The 21,190-nt window shown below is 39.0% G+C and overlaps 1 protein-coding gene across 1 annotated transcript in view; it reads left to right on the top strand.

Moving 5' to 3' along the window:
* NELL1 (NEL-like 1 (chicken)) overlaps positions 1 to 21,190 on the top strand; it is a 1,067,650-nt gene that overhangs the window by 966,531 nt on the left and 79,929 nt on the right. The window contains exon 16 of the mRNA XM_010858409.1: positions 18,780 to 18,920. Coding sequence (XP_010856711.1) covers positions 18,780 to 18,920 — 141 coding nt within the window. The remainder of the gene's footprint in view (positions 1 to 18,779; positions 18,921 to 21,190) is intronic.

The raw sequence follows: 21,190 nt of genomic DNA, 5'->3' as shown, positions 1-21,190 counted from the left end.
TAACCCTGTGTACGAGACAGCAAAAGAGACACTGATGTATAGAACAGTCTTATGGACTCTGTGGGAGAGGGAGAGGGTGGGATGATTTAGGAGAATGGCATTGAAACATGTATAATATCATGTATGAAACGAGTCGCCAGTCCAAGTTCAATGCACGATACTGGATGCTTGGGGCTGGTGCACTGGGACGACCCAGAGGGATGGTATGGGAGGAGGGAGGAGGGTTCAGGATGGGGAACACATGTATACCTGTGGTGGATTCATTTTGATATTTGGCAAAACTAATACAATTGTGTAAAGTTTAAAAATAAAATAAAATTAAAAAAAAAAATAAAATATATTCGTCTGTGTGTGTGTGTGTGTGTGTATCTAAAACAAATATTTATTTGGTTGGATTTGGGTTTACCATTTTCAGTTTCTTTTCTATTTGTCTAATCTTTTTGGTTTTCTAAAATTTGTCTTTTCCTTTTATTGATTTCTTCTTTGGGGTTAATCAAATACTTTTATTCTATTAGGATTTTTTTTTCTTTTTTCTTTTTGTAGTTGTTATAGACATTACAATATACACCTTTAATTTTTCAGTCTACTTTGGTACTGTTTTACTAGATCAACATTGCTCCATTTTTCACAGACTGCTTCAAAATGGTATTGTAATACTTGAATATGGTTCTATTTCACCACCCACCTCTCCTTTTGGCTGCTATTGTCATTTGTTACATCTCCATTCTGAGTCCTGCAATAGTGATATAATTTTTGATTTAAAGTTATTTGTATTTTAAAGAAGAGAATAAAAAAGAGATAATCCACGTGGTTTCTGTATTTTTCATCTGTATCTGTTATTGGTAATGGGCTTCATTTCTTTCACTGCACCTGTTTTCTTTCTCCTTCCTTAACAACTTCCTTCATTGTTTCTTGTAGTGCCAGTCAGCTTGCTATGACTCAGTTTTGGTCTATCTGAAATTATCTCTGTGTCACTATCATTTTTGAAACACGGCTTTATTGTGGCTTGACTTCTGGATGTACAGACCATTCACACTCAGTGTGATTATCGGTGTGGCTAACGTGTGTCATCTTGCTGTTTCTCTTCTACTTGTCCCGGGTGATTTGGTTCCCTGTCTACTTTTTTATGTCCATTTTTGCAATAAGTGTTTTGTAAGATTGTATTTTATTTTGATTTCTCATTAGTTATAAATCTTCATTTTGTGGTTCTACTGGTTGTTTTTGTGTTCATAGTATTCACCTTTAAATTATCTTAGGCTACCGTCAAGTGCTATCATACTACTTCACTTATAAGAACCTTAGAGGAAGACACTTCCATTCCTTCCCTGTTGGTCTTTGTGCTACCGTTATACATTTTATTTCAAAGTGTTTTAAACCTTCAAATACATTGTTTTTTAAATAAACAGTCAAAAATAATTTTAAACTATTTAAATAATAAGAAAATAATCTAAAAATAAGAATTAAAAAATTTTACTAGAAATAATAATCTTGGATTTACAATGCTGACATCATTTCTAGTATTCTTTTGTTCTTTTGTGTGACCCATATTTTCATCTGTTATCATATTCCTTCTGCCTGAAGGACTCTCTTAAAAATTTCATGTAGTGCTAAAAGGCTAGTTGTGATTTCTTTCAACTTTTACATATCTGAAAGGTCTTTATTTTACTTCATCTTTGAAATTTACTTTTGCTATGTATAGAATCCTACGTTGACAGTTTTTTTTATTTCTTTCCATGCTTTTAAAGCTGTTATTTCACTGTCTTTTCACTTGCATTGTTTCACAAAAGATATCTGCTGACATTCTTATCTTTGTTCCTCTGCATGTAACATGTCTTTTTTTATCCTTCTGACTACTTTTTTACCTTATCACTATTTGAAGGAAATTTGAATATGATGTGCCCTCCTGTTTTCTTCTTCATGTCTCATACCTGAGGCTCAGTGAGCTTCTTCTTTTATATATACTTTTCAATGCCTTTGGAATAATTTTGGATAAGATTCAATTTTTTCTTCCTGTATTCCTGCTTCTTATTCAGGGACTCCAATTGCACATATATTAGATGACTTGATTTTCTTGTATAGTTTGATTCTCTTTTAATTTTTATTTATATTTTTGATTCTATTTTTAGTCTTAAAGTTCACTAATCTTGTACTTTGCAACATCTAATATGCCAGCAGCCTCATACAGTATATTTGTCACCTCATACATTACAGTTTTTAATCTCTCTTAGTTTGATTTGGACATACATACACACACAGACACATTTATATATAGCATATATAATATTATACTATATGTTCTAGTTATCTATAATATATAGTTTATATAAATTTTTTTCATATTTCCCAGTTCAGTCACTCAATCATGTCTAACTCTTTGCGACCACATGGACTGCAGCACGCCAGTCTTCCCTGTCAATCACCAACTCCCAGAGCTTGCTCAAACGCGTGTCCATTGAGTCGGCGATGCCATCCAACTATCTTATCCTCTGTTGTCCCCTTCTCCTCCCAGCACCCAATCTTTCCCAGCATCAGGGTCTTTTCCAATGAGTCAGTTCTTTGCATCAGGTGGCCAAAGTGTTGGAGTTTCAGCTTCAGCATCTGTCCTTCCAGGGAATATTCAGGACTGATTTCCTTTAGGATTGACTGGTTGGATCTCCTTGCAGTCCAAGGGACTCTCAAGAGTCTTCTCCAACACCACAGTTCAAAAGCATCAATTCTTCAGTGCTCAGCTTTCTCTATGGTCTAACTCTCACATCCATACATGACCACTGGAAATACCATAGGTTTCATTATATGGACCTTTGTTGTCCAAGTAATGTTTCTGTTTTTAATATGCTATCTAGGTTGGTCATAACTTTTCTTTCAAGGAGCATGCGTCTTTTAATTTCATGGCTGCAGTCACCATGTGCCATGATTTTGGAACCCAAGAAAATAGCGTCTGTCACTGTTTCCATTGTTTCCCCATCTGTTTGCCATGAAGTGATGGGACCGATTGCCATGATCTTTGTTTTTTGGATGCTGAATTTTAAGCCAGCATGTTCACTGTCGTGTTTCACTTTCATCAAGAAGCTCTCTAGTTCCTCTTCAGTTTCTGCCATAAGCATGGAGTTATCTGCATATCTGAGGTTATTGATATTTCTCCCAGCAGTCTTGATTCCAGCTTGTGCTTCATCCAGCCCCACATTTCACATGATGTACTCTGCATATAAGTTCAATAAGCAAGATGACAACATACAGCCTTGATATACTCCTTTCCCAATTTGGAACCAGTCTGTTGTTCCACGTCCGGTTCTAACTGTTGCTTCTTGACCTACATACAGATTTCTCAGGAGGCAGATAAGGTGATCTGATATTCCCATCTCTTGAAGAATTTTCCACAGTTTGTTGTGATCCACACAGTCAAAGGCTTTGGTGTAGTCAATATTACCAGAAGTAGATGTTTTTCTGGAATTCCCTTACTTTTTCTATGATCCAATGGATGTTGGCAATTTGATCACTGTTTCCTCTGCCTTTTCTAAATCCAGCTTGAACATCTGGAAGTTCTTGGTTCATGTACTGTTGAAGCCTAGCTTGCAGAATTTTGAGCATTAACTTGCTAGCATGTGACATGAGTGCAATTGTGCAGTAGTTTGAACATTCTTTGGCATTGCCTTCCTTTGGAATTGGAATGAAAACAGACCTTTTCCAGACCAGTTCATGTTTCTAGTTAACTCTTTTTTTTTATCTAGTTAACTCTTTACATGAATACAATTATAGTAACTGTTTTAATTTCCTGTTTTCTAACATCTCTGTCAGTTTCGTTTTGATATCAAGTGACTTCCTTCCTCTTCATTTTGAGTTAGATTTTACTGTTTTCAATCATCATAATAATCTTGTTTGAATATCAGTCATTGCTGATTTTACCTTTTGGATATGCAATATTTTTGTAGTCCTTGAAATATTTCTGACTTTTTTTCTGGGAGGTAGTTAAGATACTTACACATAATTATACAATTCTGAGTCTTGCTGTTAAGATTTTTAGTGGAGGCCAATGGTGTATTTGATATGAAGCTAATTATTCTACACTTCTGAGGCAAGACCTTTTAGTGTACTCCAAAGTACTTTGGGGCTTCCCAACTGGCACTAGTAGTAAAAAAGTCACCTGCCAATGCAGGAGACATAAGAGATGTGAGTTCAGTCCCTCTGTTGTGAAGATCCCTTGGAGGAGGACATGGCAACCCACTCTGGTATTCTTATCTGGAGAACCCCACGGACAGAGGAACCTGATGGGCTACAGTCCACAGGGTTGCAAAGAGTCAGACGTGACTGTAGTAACTTATCATCTAGCACTATCCAGTGAATTATGAGAATTTTCAGTCTAGCTTGTGGAAGTAGGCAGTAGGCCCCTCCCTAGGTGACCCCCAGGTACTATTACCTCTAATCTGTTCTGATTATCTTTCTCCAGCCTTGAGTAGTTTCATGACACTCATTTGCTGATCAGTACTTTGCGAAATGCTTGAACAGGACACTCTGCAGGACTCCAGAGTCCTCTATGTACAGCTCTCACCCTCCACTATTCTGCTCTGCAAGCTCTGGCTGTCTTGTTCTCTCCTTACCCTCAGCTCCACATGCTTAAACTAGGTAGTCCACTGGGCTCCTCTTGTGCCCCTCCCCTAACCTTGTACCAGGTCCAGACCTCTCTCAAGCTAGCAAATAGGGTAAGTGCAGGACTCTTCTCATGTCTTTTATGTCTTTCAGGGTTCATTTTTCCAAACTGCCTAATTTCCAGTATCTTAAAATTATTTTTTTCATATATATATATATGAAATATATATGAAATATATATATATTTTTCATATATATATATATATATATAGTTTGGTTTGTTCTGTTGTTTTGGGTGGGAAAGTAAGTCCAACTTTAGTAAAGGTAGAAGTCTATTTTTCAACTCAATATCTTTTTATTTCAGTCCTTGAACACATTTTTTTTTTTTTTTTTCTGTAAAGTTCTGTCTACTATATCCACCATCTGGGTATAAGTGGGGTTAGTTTCTATTATCTGCTTTTTATTTCACATGGTGACATTTTATTTCTTTAGATGTATAACATTTTTATTGTATGTCAAATATTATGTTCCTATATACTAGAGGTAGAATTTTCCTTTGAAGAGTATGTATTTTTGTTACAGCAGGCAGTTAAATTGGCTAGACTCAAGCTCTAATTTCTGCCTCCTCTGTGGTAGCATTGACAGAAATCTGTACTCAATTCTTTCCCTGCACATTTGTTGCTAACAATAAGCTAGATCATCTTTAGGCCTGAAATGGTGTTAAATCATTGGTGATGGTGATGATAAAATGGTGATGATAAAAGAGAAGTTGCTTCTTCCTCCAAAATATGCAGGAGGCTGTATGGTATAAAGAAGGTATTCCGGAGTCAAATAAACCTTGATTTAAATGTCTCTCTGCTTCTTTCCAGGCACTTTACCGGGAGCATATGATTTAAACATCTAAGCCCCCGTTTTCTGTTTAAGGTGGTTCAAATTATGTCAGAGCCGTTCTGAGGATCAAATGAAGTAGGGAATATAAAGCGCTTGTCAGAGGGCCTGACACATAGTAAATAATTAATCAGTAGAAGTTCAAACATTCTATTTGGTAATGAGAGAAACTCTAGCAAGAAATACAGATTATTCTAAAATAGAATGGATATAAGTTAAATAAGGTTGCAGAACCTTGTTAAAGAACACAGTAGGAATTCAGGTGATAGAATTGTTAAACCCTATAGGAATTTAGAGGAGAGCAAGAGGATTTTATTTTTTGTGTGGGATTAAAATTTGTGCTTGGATTTTAATTAAAAAAAAAAAAAGTCACTTACAGAGTGGAAACATGAAATGAAATTGCCCATAGAATATGGAATACTAAGGCAACCAGGCCAGAGTTGTGCCAAGGTTTTGTGCTGAAGAATTTTGAGAAATAAAAGAGAATTGGTTGGCAAATTGACTCTTTGAATGCCTGATAGGAGGTTTTTATAATAATGATAATTTTTTAAATACTATAGGAGCCAGATATATTAAAAACACAGAATCACAGAAATTTCAGACTGATAGTGAATATGATCTAGCTCATTTTTAAAAAAATTAACAATGTGCATCTCAGTGGAACTTTAATAGATCTATACTAGAGACATGTCATTGTTATTATACTACAGAAATGTATTACTGCTTAATGGCCACTCAAGGTGGGTCCGTCTGGAGATTCACCTGGTCTGCCTAAGAAAGCCTCTATGGACACCCAGAGCTCTGTTGAAGACTAGGTGAAAAACATTGATCTAGTTTAATCTTTGCTTATTATAAAAATAAAAGAATTAATGTATTGAGTTGCAAAGCAATTTGCCCAAGCTGGATTAGCTGTCACATGCCAGAAAAGCTATTGTGATTTTAATGAAAAGTTTTCTGAGTAATTAGTTTTGGGAACATCAGCCCTATATGTTCTGTGAATTGGAGAGGACAGTGATGGAAAACCCGCGCAGGAGATACTGCACTCATTCGGGTCTGAGAAAATAAGGAACTGGAGCATGGTATGCTCAGCAAATGTAGAGATTGAATGAAGAGCAGATTTTTCAACCATGTCAAAGGAAGAAGTTTCAGTGAATGTTCCTTCCTTTCCTCTGTCTTTGTTCACCAGCAAATATTCCTTTCGTGCCCACTGAATTCCAGGTCCTGCTCTGTCATGTCTCCTCATGGGGCTTCCAATGTGGTTAGGAGAAGACAGACAGACATAAGATATGTGTGTAAAGCATAAAGGATGTTTATATAGATATGCATGTAAAGTACAAAGTATGTTAAGTGCCAATAAGGACAAAGGAGAGAAAAACATAATGAGAGGATTGGGAATAAGTAGATATGGTTGTAATTTCAGATGCCGTGGCCAGGCAAGGGCTTGCTGAGAAGGTGGATATTTGTTTGTACAGACTTGGAGATTGAAAGATTAAGCCATGGAAGTATCTGCGAGAACATTCTAGAAAGAGGAACAGCATATGTGGATAACATATGCAGTGGCTGGAACATGACTGATATGCCTGAGTAGTAGCTGGGAAGTCATTATGGCTGTCTTGGCCAGTATAAGCAAAAGAAAGTGTTTGATGAATTCAGAGGTAAGAGCAGGCTGATCATGTGGGGTTTCATAAGCCTTTAGAAGAACTTTGACTTTATATTCATTGATTGTGAGGAATGAGAGCTAGGATGGAATATTGGGAAGGAAAATGAGATTGATACATAGAAAGATACATGGTGTATAGCGTTTTGGGGAGAATAAATTTGAAATGAAGATACCTCTGAGATTAGCTAATTCATAGGCAACAGTATATGTGTATATTAACTTTTGTTGGCAGTCAGATTATAGAACTGTGGATCAGAAACCCTCCAGATTAGAGACAAAAGTTGCAATGGGATAAATTGATTCTTTCTGGATGAATTTAGGAATGATTTGTGCAGAGAATAATCAAATAAAAAGAAACACTTTGGAGGTAAAATAGGAAGGTACAACCAGGAAGAGACTGATTTTCTTGTGCCAACTCAGTAAAAAAGAGATTTATAAAAGGTGGAGAAGAGTCATATCACCAGTGCCATTGATGCTATTATTAATAGCAGACACCTTTCAGTTTAATGGACCAAAACTTGCTAATCAGGACTTACAAAGAAGAGACAGTAATAATGATGTCACCATATATTCAGTGTAGCAGTTAATTGACTTCTGGAGGTTGTTCATGCCTTATTGAAGCTTTGTTTGTGAGGCAGACAAAACATTTATTTTTGCTATTGCAAATTGACTAATGAAGAAACTGGGGAACAGAGAGATCGCTTAAACTCGATAGCACCATTCAGCTGGTTAGCAGCAGATGAAGACATAAGCCCAAAGCCCAGATCTGCCGTCTTATAGGGAGTTAAAGCTGGAAGAGGACCAAAGTGTGCTATAGCACAGGCCTTGCTTTATACATGAAAGCAATAGAATCCTTGAGACTTGGACTGTCTTGGCCTAGACACATAGCTCCTCTGTGACTAAGTGGGGATTAGAAATTAGAGAATGTTAATGATTGCAAACATAATGAGTGCCTGCCTAGCTTGGTAGAGTAGCTTTCCATTGATCTCATTCAATCCTTAAAACAACAATGTGAGCTAAGTAATACCCTCTCCTTTAGAGCTAAGGAAACTGAAAGCTGAAAAAAGATAAATAACTGCTCAGAGTTTTCTATTTAGGCAGTCACAGAGCCAGGATTCCAACTCAGGTTATGTGTCTACAAAGCTTTGTCCCATTTGCACATTATTTTGATTCTTGGTTTTCAACACAAAACCACTTTTTTACCTGCCTGTATCATCTTCATTGGCGCTGAAGTTTTTTGTCTTGTTTGCTTATTTTCGTTTTTAGAAACTGTGTCTACACGATTCTGACCTGAGCACAATCTTTCTCCTTAATATGTAAAGGGGCCTATGAAAATAGGAAAAACTGGCTGTAACAATAAAGCAGCTCCAACAAGACAGAAACACATCTCTGCTCACATGAAGAGTCCCTGACAGTTTCAGGTCTCTGTAAGGGCTCTGCTCTGCCTAGTCATGCAGGGAGCCAGGCAAACCGAGGCTCTGCCGTTTTCAACATGTGGCTTCCAAGTTTCCAGGTACATCAGCCTCCAGGGAGAAGGTGCGAATAGCATGGAGGTTCATAGGAGACGTGTTGGGAGCCATACTGGAATTACATGATTTCTAACTTCAGAGCTGTAGCTTAGTCATGTGGCGTCACTCATCTGAAAAGGAGTGCTCGGAATACACGCTTGGGAGCTGAAGAAGGAGAAAAGATGGACGAGCTAGCCTATTCCTACTGTAGAGCCTCTCTTTTTATTTTTAACTTTTTATTAAAGTATAGTTGGTTTATAATGTTGTGTTAGTTTTTGGTATACTGCAAAGTGATTCAGTGTGTATACATACATACAAACACACGTGTGTGTATTTCAGATGCTTTTCCATTACAATATTATAAGATTACAACATTCCATTATCAATATTATAAGATATTGAATACAACCCCCTGTGCTATACAGTAGGTCTTTGTTGCTTATCTGTTTTATATATATGTTTTGTATATAGTTGTGTGTATCTGTTAATCCTGAGCTAATTTCTCTCCCATCCCCGCTTCCTCTTTGGTAATCATAAGTTTGTTTTCTATGTCTGTGAGTCTGTTTCTATTTTGTAAATAAGCTCATTTGTATAATTTTTTTTAGATTCCATATGTAAGTGATATCATATATTCGTCTTTTTCTGACTCACTTCACTTAGTTTGATTTTCTCTAGGTCCATCTGTGTTGCTATAAATGACATTATCTCCTTCTTTTTTTATGGCTGCATAGACTTTTGTTGTATATATATACCGCATCTTTATCCATTCATCTGTTAATAGGTACTTAGGTTGTTTCCATGTCTTCACTATTTATAGCACTTACAAATAGTGCTGCTATGAACATTGGGGTGCTTGTATCTTTTTGAATTAGGGCTTTTTCCAGATATATGCCCAGAAGTGGGCTTGCCGGATATTATGACAGCTCTATTTTGAGTCTTCTAAAGAATCTCCAGACTGTTCCCTGTAGTGGCTGTACCAATTTGCATTCCCACCAAGAGTGTGGGAGGGTCCCCTTTTCTCCACTCTTTCAGCGTTTGATATTTGTTGACTTCTTAAGGATAGCCTTTCTGACTGGTGTGACCTAATACCTCCATGTGGTTTTGAGCCTAGCTTTTTTATTTGTCTTTTTAGTTTCCCTCATGTATTCTGAGATATGCTATGCTCATAAAGTCCTGGAACTCAGCAAATATTCAATAATAATCATGTTTGCATTCACTGTATTTGAGCACTTTATGGTATAACTCCCAGTTCCTTAAATTCATGTAATTTGGTGGGGGAGGAGAGAATCCAGTTTTATGGGATAGATATTATAGATTTGGGCTTCGTGGTGGCAGTACTGCTAAAGTACCCACCTGCAAAATCCTAGAGATGTAAGAGACACGGGTTCAATCCCTGGGCTGGGAAGATCCCCTGAGGAGGGCATGGCAGCCCACTACAGTGTTCTTGCCTAGAAAATCCCATGGATAGAGGAGATAGGCAGGCTATAGTCCATGAGAATGCAGAGTCAGACACGACTGAAGGAACTTAGCATGCATGCACATACCCATGTTACAGAGTCACAGATTCTATTCCTGAATGTTTTGCAATATCACAGCTGTCTCTGAATACAAATGAACACTTTTAAAGATCCAGAAATCATCTCTCAGTCCTAACCAGTTTCCCAGTTACAAGTTAATAATAACTTTTTTCTGTCTTCTATTTTTAAGCAGAAATATAGATGTCAACATTAATAACCTATTCAACAGGAGAAGCAATAGATTTTGCTTAAGGGTCTTTTTTGTTCATTTCTATGAAGTTTAATTTTGTTATCCCTGATCTACAAGTGAGAAAGCAAAGATTTGGAAAAAAATCTAAACAATACATTAGTGTGTTGGTGAACAGAAGTTTGAAGTCATATTTGTGTCCAAAGCCAATGTTCTTAACCATGGTTATATGTTTACATTCTAGTTGTCCTGATAGACCCTACATGTCTGGTGTAAAGAGGCTTTATCTTTTCATCTCTTTATCATAGGGTGGTATACAGCTTCATACAAGTATGCTCAATAAACTTCTGTTGAATGAGCAAAAGCATCAAGTTTTCCCTTATGATTCAACATACAAACCTGCAGAAAAGTTATAATCCAGTTGCAGCTGGAACCACTATTTCACTGTGAACTTCAGCTAATTCATATGAAATCTAAGAGAGAGGAGATCAGCTGAGGGAAGAGACTGATCTGACTGAAGAAACTAGAATTTTGCAAGAATCCAAGGAGGTGTTTGTCAATGACTTTTGATAGCAAATTCACTGTACATTCAAAATAGGATTAAATGTGTTGCTTAGGATACATCCTATGAAGAAAAGCTTTGGTAGCCATCATGGTAAGTTAAAAACTGAAGGCGCAAATAAGACTGAAGACAACTTTACCTGTGTGTCTTTTGTTGCTTGTTGTACTGCCTTAAAAATCTCTGAAAATTAGACTCAGAAGCAAAGTCTTAAACAAACCAAACCAAACCAACCAAACAAAAAGAAACTACATGTTGTCTTTTAGAGGTAAATAATATATAAAGATTAAACTATCACCATAATATTTAGTTTTGTGAATTCACTGTATCACTGTGATTTGCAAACAGCAGGATCTCTTGTGGTACTTTGAATCTCTTTCATTCATTCATTCCTACAAACTGTTATTGGTCACTTTCAAACTACTTTACAGTCCCTTATAATCACATAAAATGTACACCTAAGATGTTGTGTCAATTCTTAGAAGCTCTGCATTTCAGTGATGTACACAAAAGGGGAAATGCTGCTGTGCTTAAATAGATGTGTGTGTACACATTGAATCACTAGGGGAGATAGGCACTGTATGTCTAGAGGAGTTGGAGAAGGCAGTGTCAGTTGGGGTTGGAAGGATGAGCATGTATTATTATATACTGCATTTTCCTGATCAAGTTCCTGGATTTCATGGATCATGTTGTCTTCATTTTTGCATCTGCTACCACTCAAATATCATCCTTGACTCATATTTTCATCTCAGTGTATATTTAGAGAATTGAATAAATGTATTGTCTCTGTAAAAATCATTCTTTCTTCATTTGCCAATGACATGATGTGATAGAAGAGTAACAAATATGGATTCTAGCTCATTCTGAACTTGTTCTCACCATTTGTCAATTGTGTGACCTTGCCTCTCACGTGAATTATCATGTTGTTGTTGTTTAGTCACTAAGTTTTGTCCAACTCTTTGTGACCCTGTGGACTGCAGAACTCCAGGCTTCCCTGTCCATCACTATCTCCTGGAGTTTGCTCAAACTCATGTCCATTGATTCTGTGATGCCATCCAACCATCTCATTCTCTGTTGCCCTCTTCTCCTCCAGCCCTCAATCTTTTCCAGCATCAGGGTCTTTTCCAGTGAGTTGGCCCTTCACATTGGTGGCCAAAGTATTAGAACCTCAGCTTCAGCATCAATTCTTTCAATGAATATTCAGGGTTGATTTCCTTTAGGATTGACTGGTTTGATCTCCTTGCTGTCCAAGGGACTCTGAAGAGTCTTCTCTAGCACCACAATTCAAAAGCATCAGTTCTTCAGCGCTCAGCCTTCCTTATGGTCCAACTCTCACATCAGTACATGACTACTAGAAAAACTTTATCTTTGACTAGATATTGGATCTTTGTCAGCAAAGTGATGTCTCTGCTTTTTAATACACTGTCTAGGTTTGTCATAACTTTTCTTCCAAGGAGCAAGCATCTCTTAATTTCATGGCTGCAGTCACCATCTGCAATGATTTTGGAGCCCAAGAAAATAAAATCTGCCACTGTTTCTATTTTTTCCCCACCTATTTGCTGTGAGTTATTATGTAGCAGAGACTGAATACAGAAATGAATACTGTAGATTCCACGCTCAAGAATCCTCCAACGTCTCTCCACCATTTTCAGGTCTGTGCTAGATTAAACTGAAATTTAAACAAAACTGTAGGTTTTGTTATAGGAAGGAAAAATGAATGTTTTGTTTGTCTGTTTCCTTTGCGATGGCTGACACTGGCTGATGCAGCCGGGCATCCTCTAATTTAATCAGGACTCCTTAAGACAGGGAGCCGGATTCCATAGTGAACTCACAGAGACCCCATTCCCAGAGCATCTGTCTTGTTTGTTTGCCTGTAGCAAGTACTGACTGGTAGAAACAAATCTCTTAGGACAAAGGCAGCCGCAAGCCATTTACCATTTTTAACGTCCCCGCGGTATCACTGAAAAGCTTCCAAGTATTTTCTGTATTTGGGTTTGCGGTGGTTGCTTTTAATACTACTGTGACTACGTAGAAGAAATAGTTTTCTGAACACGATGAAAATAAGATCACCTCTCAAGTGCAGCCTGGTTTCATATAAAATGAAATTGTTACCTTCAGTTATGGACCTGACCCACAGAATAGAAAGGCGCAGCCTTGTTTCCAGCTGCTGGTCTGTCATGAGCCTTGATTATCCCCAGTGAGTCCCCAGAAACTGCTGTGGTCAGTTCAGCTCCCAGGCAAGGGATGCCATGGCTACTTTCCTAGTTTTCACTATAAGCCAGGGGTTCCCTAGTGTCTGTAAAGTAATTGTAGATGTATAAATTGCTTGTCTTCACTCCCTGTAAGAGTTCCCTATGCTACACAGGTAGCTTCTACCCTGCTGGAAGCTTTTGCTAGTCTCTCTTACTTCAGTTTGGGAATAAAAACATCTGTGAATTGAAGAAAAAAAAAATTTGCACATCTTTCACTACTCCTGCTCCTCCTAGAAACTGCTTATTAATTGAGGGCAGGGGAATTATTTGTAAGATGTTCAGATAATTTAACCTCCAAACTGGGTTGGTTTTGAGAGTGAGTGGGGCAGCAGGTGACCCTGAGACCAACCAGAACATATGACTTTTGGTTATTTGGGAAGCTTTTGTTTTTATATTTCCTGGTTTCTTGACACATTAACTGTGGCTAGATGGTTGTTACCTAAATATTATCTGTAGTCTAGAAGCGGCAGGGTCTGTAGGGATCATGACTGCCTTTCTGGAAGCTTTGGAAATAAATGCCTGAGGCCGAATATGTTGCTGCTTTGTTACAGAGACTTATCTTTCAGCCTCATATAGAGGTGGTATCTCTGAAAATCAGTCTTACAGTCATGTCTGAAACTGACTTCATAACTTAGGGCCAGTCCTTCCCCTCTGTGAGACATAGCCTCAGGTCACTTCTCTGTGTCAACTTTTGAACATTTTAATGATCCAAGGTGTGTCCCACTGAACCACACGGCTATAAAATTTCAGAAATGAGAATATGGCTGTTGAAAATCTATTTGTTGGAGATATATACTAAATGCACACACAACCTGCCTACAGTGGCTGAAGGTGCACAGAAGCACTTGATCCTGAGGGCTGATTGCATTTAGAAACCTAAGGAATGAACAGCATGAAGGGAACATCCCAGCCATGAAGGAATAAGATGGCATTTGGCAGAAAAAGACCACAATGGAGTTGTCTGGAATAGAGAGCTGCATCGTTCTCTATACTTGACTCAACTGCCATGAGATAAGAATGGCAGTTTTCAAACTGTGTTCACAGCCTTATACACAACTCAGGACTTTTCAGGGACATCGTACCACAGGTCACTGATTGCCCTTGAACTGATGCCAATGGCAGGGCATGCGGAACAGTACACTGTATCCATTATGTGTTATGTGCCTGTGTGCCAAGTTGCTTCAGTCATGTCTGATTCTTTGGGACCCTATGGACTATAGCCCACCAGGCTTCTCTGTCCATGGGGATTCTCCAGGCAAGAAAGCTGGAATGGGTTGCCATGCCCTCCTCCAGTGCATCTTACCCACTGAGGGACGGAACCCATGGCTACTGCATTACAGGTGGATTCTTTACCGCTGAGCCATCAGGGAAGCTCGTGTGCTTTATTCATTTCAGTCACTCAGTGGTGTCTGACTCTTTGTGACTCCATGGAATGCTGCACACCAGGCTTCCCTGTCCATCATCAACACCCAGAGCTTGCTCAAACGCATGTCCATTGAGTCGGTGATGCCATCCAACCATCTCATCCTCTGTCATCCACTTCTCCTCCTGCATTTAATCTTTCCCAGGATAAGGATCTTTTCCAATGAGTCAGTTCTTCATGTCAGGTGACGAAAGTATTGAAGTTTCAACTTCAGCATCAGTCCTTCCAATGAATATTCAGGACTGATTTCCTTTAGAGTTGATTACTTTTATCTCCTTGCAGTTGAAGGGACTCTCAAGAGTCTTCTCCAACACCACACTTCAAAAGTATCAATTCTTCAGTGCTCAGCTTTCTTCATGCTCCAGCTCTCACATCCATACATGACTACTGGAAATACAATAGCTTTGACTAGATGGACTTGGTTGACAAAGTAATGTCTTTGCTTTTAATATGCTGTCTAGGTTGGTCACAGCTTTTCTTCCAAGGAGCAAGTATCTTTCAATTTCATGGGTGCAATCACCATCTGCAGTGATTTTGGAGCCCCCAAAATAAAGTCTCTCTCTGTTTGCATTGTTTCCCCATTTGCAGTGAAGTGATGGGACCAGATGCTATGATCTTAGTTTTCTGAATGTTGAGTTTTAAGCCAACTTTTTCACTCTCCTCTTTCACTTTCATCAAGAGGCTTTTGAGTTCCTCTTCACTTTCTGCCATAAGGGTGGTGTCATCTGCATATCTGAGGTTATTGATATTTCTCCCGGCAATCTTGATTCCAGCTTGTGTTTCTTCCAGCCCAGCGTTTCTCATGATGTACTCTGCATATAAGTTAAATAATCAGGGTGACAATATACAGCTTTGACATACTCCTTTCCCGATTTGGAACCTGCCTGTTGTTCCATGTCATATTCTGACTGTTGCTTCCTGACGTGCATACAGATTTCTCAGGAGGTAAGTTAGGTAGTCTGGTATTCCCATTTCGAATAATTTTCTACAGTTTTGTTGTGATCCACACATTCAAAGGCTTTGGCCTAGTCAATAAAACAGAAGAAGGTGTTTTTCTGGAAATCTCTTGCGTTTTTGATGATCCAACGGATGTTGGCAATTTGATCTCTTGTTCCTCTGCCTTTTCTAAATCCTGCTTGAACATCTGGAAGTTCACAGTTCACGTACTGTTGAAGCCTGACTAGGTGGATTTTGAGCATTACTTAGCCAGCATGTGAGATGAGTGCAATTGTGTGGTAGTTTGGGCATTCTTTGGCATTGCCTTTCTTGGGATTGGAATGAAAACTGACCTTTTCCAGTTCTGTGGCCACTGCTGAGTTTTCCAAATTTGCTGGCATACTGAGTACAGCACTTTCACGGCATCATCTTTTAGGATTTGAAATAGCTCAACTGGAATTCCATCACCTCCACTAGTTTTGTTCATAGTGATGCTTTCCAAGGCCCACTTGACTTCACATTCCAGGATGTCTGGCTCTAGGTGTGTGATCATACCATCGTGGTTACCTGGGTCATGAAGATCTTTTTTGTATAGTTCTTCTGTGTATTCATGCCACCATTTCTTAATATCTTCTGCTTCTTTTTGGTCCATACCATTTCTGTCCTTTATCATGCCCATCTTTGCATGACATGTTCCCTTGGTATCTCTACTTTTCTTGTAGAGATCTCTAGACTTTCCCTTTCTATTGTTTTCCTCTATTTCTTTGCATTGATCACTGAGGAAGGCTTTCGTATCTCTCCTTGCTATTCCTTGGAACTCTGCATTCAGGTTCTTATATATTTTCTTTTCTCCTTTGCCTTTTGCTTCTCGTCTTTTCTCAGTTATTTGTAAGGCCTGCTCAGACAACCATTTTGCCTTTTTGCATTTCTTTTTCTTGGGGATGATCTTGATCACTCCCTCCTGTACAATGTCATGAACCTCCATCCATAGTTTCTCAAGCACTCAGTCTATCAGATCTAATCCCTTGACTCTTTTGTTACTTCCACTGTATAATCGTAATGGATTTGATTTAGGTCATATCTGAATCGGGTCTACTTAATTTTCCCTACTTTTTTCAATTTAAGTCTGAATTTGGCAATAAGGAGTTCATGATCTGAGCCACAGTCAGTTCCTGGTCTTGTTTTTGCTGACTGTATAGAGCTTCTCCATCTTTGACTGCAAAGAATATAATCAATCTGATTTCAGTATTGACCATCTGGTGATATCCATCTGTAGGGTTGTCTCTTCTTTTGTGGGAAGAGGGTGTTTGCTATGACCAGTGTGTTCTCTTGGCAAAACTCTATTAGTCTTTGCCCTGCTTCATTCCATATTCCAAGGCCAAATTTGCCTGTTACTCCAGGTGTTTCTTGACTTTCTACTTTTGCATTCCAGTCCCCTGTAATGAAAAAGACATCTTTTTTTGGTGTTCTAGAAGGTTTTGTAGGGCTTCATATAACCGTTCAACTTCAGCTTCTTCAGCGTTACTGATTGGGGGTATAGGCTTTTATTACTATGACATTGAATGGTTTGCCTTGGAATCAAACAGAGATCATTCTGTTATTTTTGAGATTGCAACCATGTACTGCATTTTGTACTCTTTTGTTGACTATTAGGGTGACTCCATTTCTTCTAAGGGATTCTTGACCACAATAGTAGATATAATGGTCATCAAAATTAAATTCACTCATTCCGATCCATTTTATTTTACTGATTCCTAAAATGTCAATGTTCACTCTTGCCATCTCCTGTTTGACCACTTCCAATTTACCTTGATTCATGGACCAAACATTCCAATTTCCTTTTCAATACTGCTCTTTACAGCACTGGACTTGACTTCCATCACCACTCACATCCACAACTTGGCGCTGTTTTTGCTTTGGCTCTGTCTCTTTATTCTTTCTGGAGTTATTCTCCACTGATCTCCAATAGCATATAGGGCACCTACTGACTTGGGGAGTTGATCTTTCAGTGTCCTATCTTTTTGTCTTTTCATACTGTTTATAGGGTTCTCAAGGCAAGAATACTGAAGTGGTTTGCCATTCCCTTCTCCAGTGGACCATGTTTTGTCAGAACTCTCCACCATGACCCTTCCGTCTTGAGTCGCCCTACATGGCGTGGCTCATAGTTTCATTGGGTCAGACAAGGCTGTGGCCCATGTGAATAGTTTGATTAATTTTCTGTGACTATGGTTTTCATTCTATCATGTGGTTTTCATGTGCTATATATTAGTATTAGTTTAATTTCTTTTTATATAAGACTACTGTAGTATAGATATTTCCAGGAGAAATAGGGGAAGATTTCCAGCCAGCAATTGCTATATTCCAAGAAATAATTACCTGAAGAGGCTATGTAAGATGAGCTGAGCCTACCATGACAATCAACAGCTCATCTTTCTGCAGGGTTGTCACTTTCCTTCAGCTCAGAGGCAAGTCTTTGGGCTAGAGAATCTGAGTGGTCCATGCATTTGCTGATTCTATGAAGCCAGATTCTAGAGCAAAGAGAGCCTAGAATACGTCCTTTAATGAGGGATGACTGAAGAATGAGTAGCTCTGATTGACTATCATAAATCAAGTCATTTAGTGAATTGGCAGTTGTAGAGAGAGAGAGAACAGTAGTTCCCAAATTGTGCTCCCCCAAACCTTAGTTTTGTAAGCTACAATCCAAAGAAAAAGCACTCTGCAGCCAAATAAATATGGGAAACAGTGCATATTATGATTCTCCTCTCCAAGTTACAGGGCATATAAATATGTTAAATCTCTGAGACTGAAATCTAAAAATCATTAGCTTAACACTGTTTAAGATAGAGTTTCCTGGACTTATTTGTTCACAGATATTTTCAAAGAATACCAAGCAATATCTGGAGTTACTCTCTTGGAATCGTCAATTCAGAGAAGAATCATGTTCTCTGAATGACAGATCTGTGCCAGACATCCTCAATTTAGTTTTTGGTGATTCAGCATATGCAGTTAGAAATGTCTTCATGACCATCAGCTCTCATCCATTGTTCAATTCATGAGAGAGCATCCGAAAACTGAAGCTTTCATTTTGTTTGAATTCTGGGGGAAAAGATGGGACTTGGTTCTTCCAGTAACTTTCATTTTAGGTGAATAACCAGTTTTAATCAGTATGTTGACCTGAGTATGTTAGGTGTGTTAGGTGTTTATTAAAAGGTTAGTGTCAAAAGAAATTAATGTCCTGGTGGGCTTGTGTTTTTCTCTGAGGCAGATATTGATGAATGTACAGAGGGAATCATTGAGTGCCACAACCATTCCCGCTGCGTTAACCTACCAGGGTGGTACCACTGTGAGTGCAGAAGCGGTTTCCATGACGATGGGACCTATTCACTGTCCGGGGAGTCCTGTATTGGTAAGCAGCTTTCAGCCCTGCCCTCCATCCCTCTGGACCTTTGCAGGAGAGGCAGCCTACTTTGGTAGTCTGTTCAGCTCCCACTGTTAAAATATGACCCCTCCCTCTTTAAACTCATCAGTTCTCAGATTTGCTCCCTCTTTAATTCAGGGATCAGGCCAGGGATTATGTGATGTAGAGTTTTAGAACTATTATTCAAAAACTAGGGCAGTCAGAGGACAAAGCCTAAGTCTGTAGGCTGTGGTGTTTAGTTCTTTCTGAAGGAAATCATGATGACTTGCTAGAATTTTTTGCAGTTTGAGATGCAGCTGTGGGAGAAAAGGAAATATTACTGGACACAGAAAGTTCAGTTTAAATCTCAGCTCTTGTACTACAAATGTCACTGCACCTCTCTGCGCCTTCATCTGTGAATATATAAATATGTGCATAATAATGCACATATTTATATTATTAGATTTAAATGGGATGCCATATATTTAAAGATTATAAGCTTTGGATTGATGCACAAATATAATAGAGTCAAATTAACCTTATTATTGTTGCTATTATTGCTGCCATCATCTTTGCAAGGTCTCCTTTCATCTCTTTTCTGCTTGTGGTTCTGTTACCTGCTGGACAGAGGGGGTTAGGAGATGGAGTTCTTCACCTTTAAGACCTTATACCTGTCATGAAATCCAAACAACTGATCAAGAATGTAATTGTTTCCATGAGAACCTTAACCAATCCAGTTATTTCATGTCATGTGGACTCAGCTGAATTCTTAATGTTGATTTGAGCTGACCCAGAGGGCAAGCATTCTGACCATGGGTTCTCAAAGTTCAGAATGCTGTATTAGAAAGTGGAAATTTGATTTTGAAAATCCATTGTCTCTGCTCACCGTGTATCCTTTTTTTTCTAAAGGTTGCTGCTAAGAACCAATCAGTGTTTTTACAACTTCTGCCCTGAGATGGGCTCTGAAGCAAAGATGAATTAGGGAACAGTAAGCACACAAGCTTGTCCATTGCAGTCTTGGTATTACTGTTGAAAGGCGTGCAGCTTAGTTGTTGCAGGCATAGACCCTTGAGCCAGACTCCCTGCAGTCAGATTCCAGCTCTGCCATGACTAAGTATGCTGCAAGATCTTCTCTAAACTGTACCTCAGTTATCTTGTGTGTAAAATGGAAATGGTCATATGTTTCTGCATACTCAGCACTCTGTCTCATACTCCATCCCTATTCTTTTTATTGTTAAAGCCATGATTTGCAACTTCACGGAGAGCTTTGCATTTAACCTGGGTCTTCATATACTTCCTTTACTCCATGGCCAGGAACTTCTGTATATATGCAACTCGTAGTAGATAGATGTTATGTGAATAGGAATAGATCAAATAGCTATTGTTATTGAGCACTGAAGAATTGATGCTTTTGAACTGTGGTGTTGGAGAAGACTCTTGAGAGTCTCTTGGACTGCAAGGAGATCCAACCAGTCCATTCTGAAGGAGATCAGCCCTGGGATTTCTTTGGAAGGAATGATGTGAAAGCTGAAACTCCAGTACTTTGGCCACCTCATGCGAAGAGTTGACTCGTTGGAAAAGACTCTGATGCTGGGAGGGATTGCGGGCAGGAGAAGGGGATGACGGAGGATGAGATGGCTGGATGGCATCACTGACTCAATGGACGTGAGTTTGAGTAAGCTCCCGGAGTTGGTGATGGACAGGGAGGCCTGGCGTGCTGCAGTCCATGGGGTCACAAAGAGTCAGACACGACTGAGTGACTGAAATGAACTGAACAAGTGATTAGAAAGAATTTTAGGGGAAGGCGCCAAGATGGCGGAGGAGTAGGACGGGGAAAACACTTTCTCCCCCACAAATTCATCAAAAGAGCATTTAAACGTCGAGTAAATTCCACAAAACAACTTCTGAATGCTGGCAGAGGACATCAGGCACCCAGAAAAGCAACCCAACTCCTTGAAAGGAGGTAGGAAAAAATATTAAAGACAATAAAAGAGACAAAAGAGGGAGGGACGGAGTTCCGTCCTGGGAAGGGAGTCTTAAAAAGAGAGAAGTTTCCAAACACCAGGAAACCTTCTCACTGCCGAATCCGTGCCGAGCTTTGGAAGCACAGAGGGCAACATAACAGGGAGAAAAAATAAATAAACAATTAAAACTCGCAGATTGCGAGCCCTACGGTAACTCCCCCAGCGGAGAAGCAGCGCAGACGCCTGCACCCGCCATTAGCAAGCGGGGGCTGGGCAGGGAGGCGCGGCGCGGGCTGCATCGCTGAGAGTAAGAAT

This window comes from Bison bison, unplaced genomic scaffold (assembly GCF_000754665.1).
Source record: "Bison bison bison isolate TAMUID 2011002044 unplaced genomic scaffold, Bison_UMD1.0 scf7180017864388, whole genome shotgun sequence".
NCBI lineage: Eukaryota > Metazoa > Chordata > Mammalia > Artiodactyla > Bovidae > Bison > Bison bison.
Note: the sequence above shows the minus strand (reverse complement) of the source record. Positions and strands in the feature narration are given on the sequence as shown.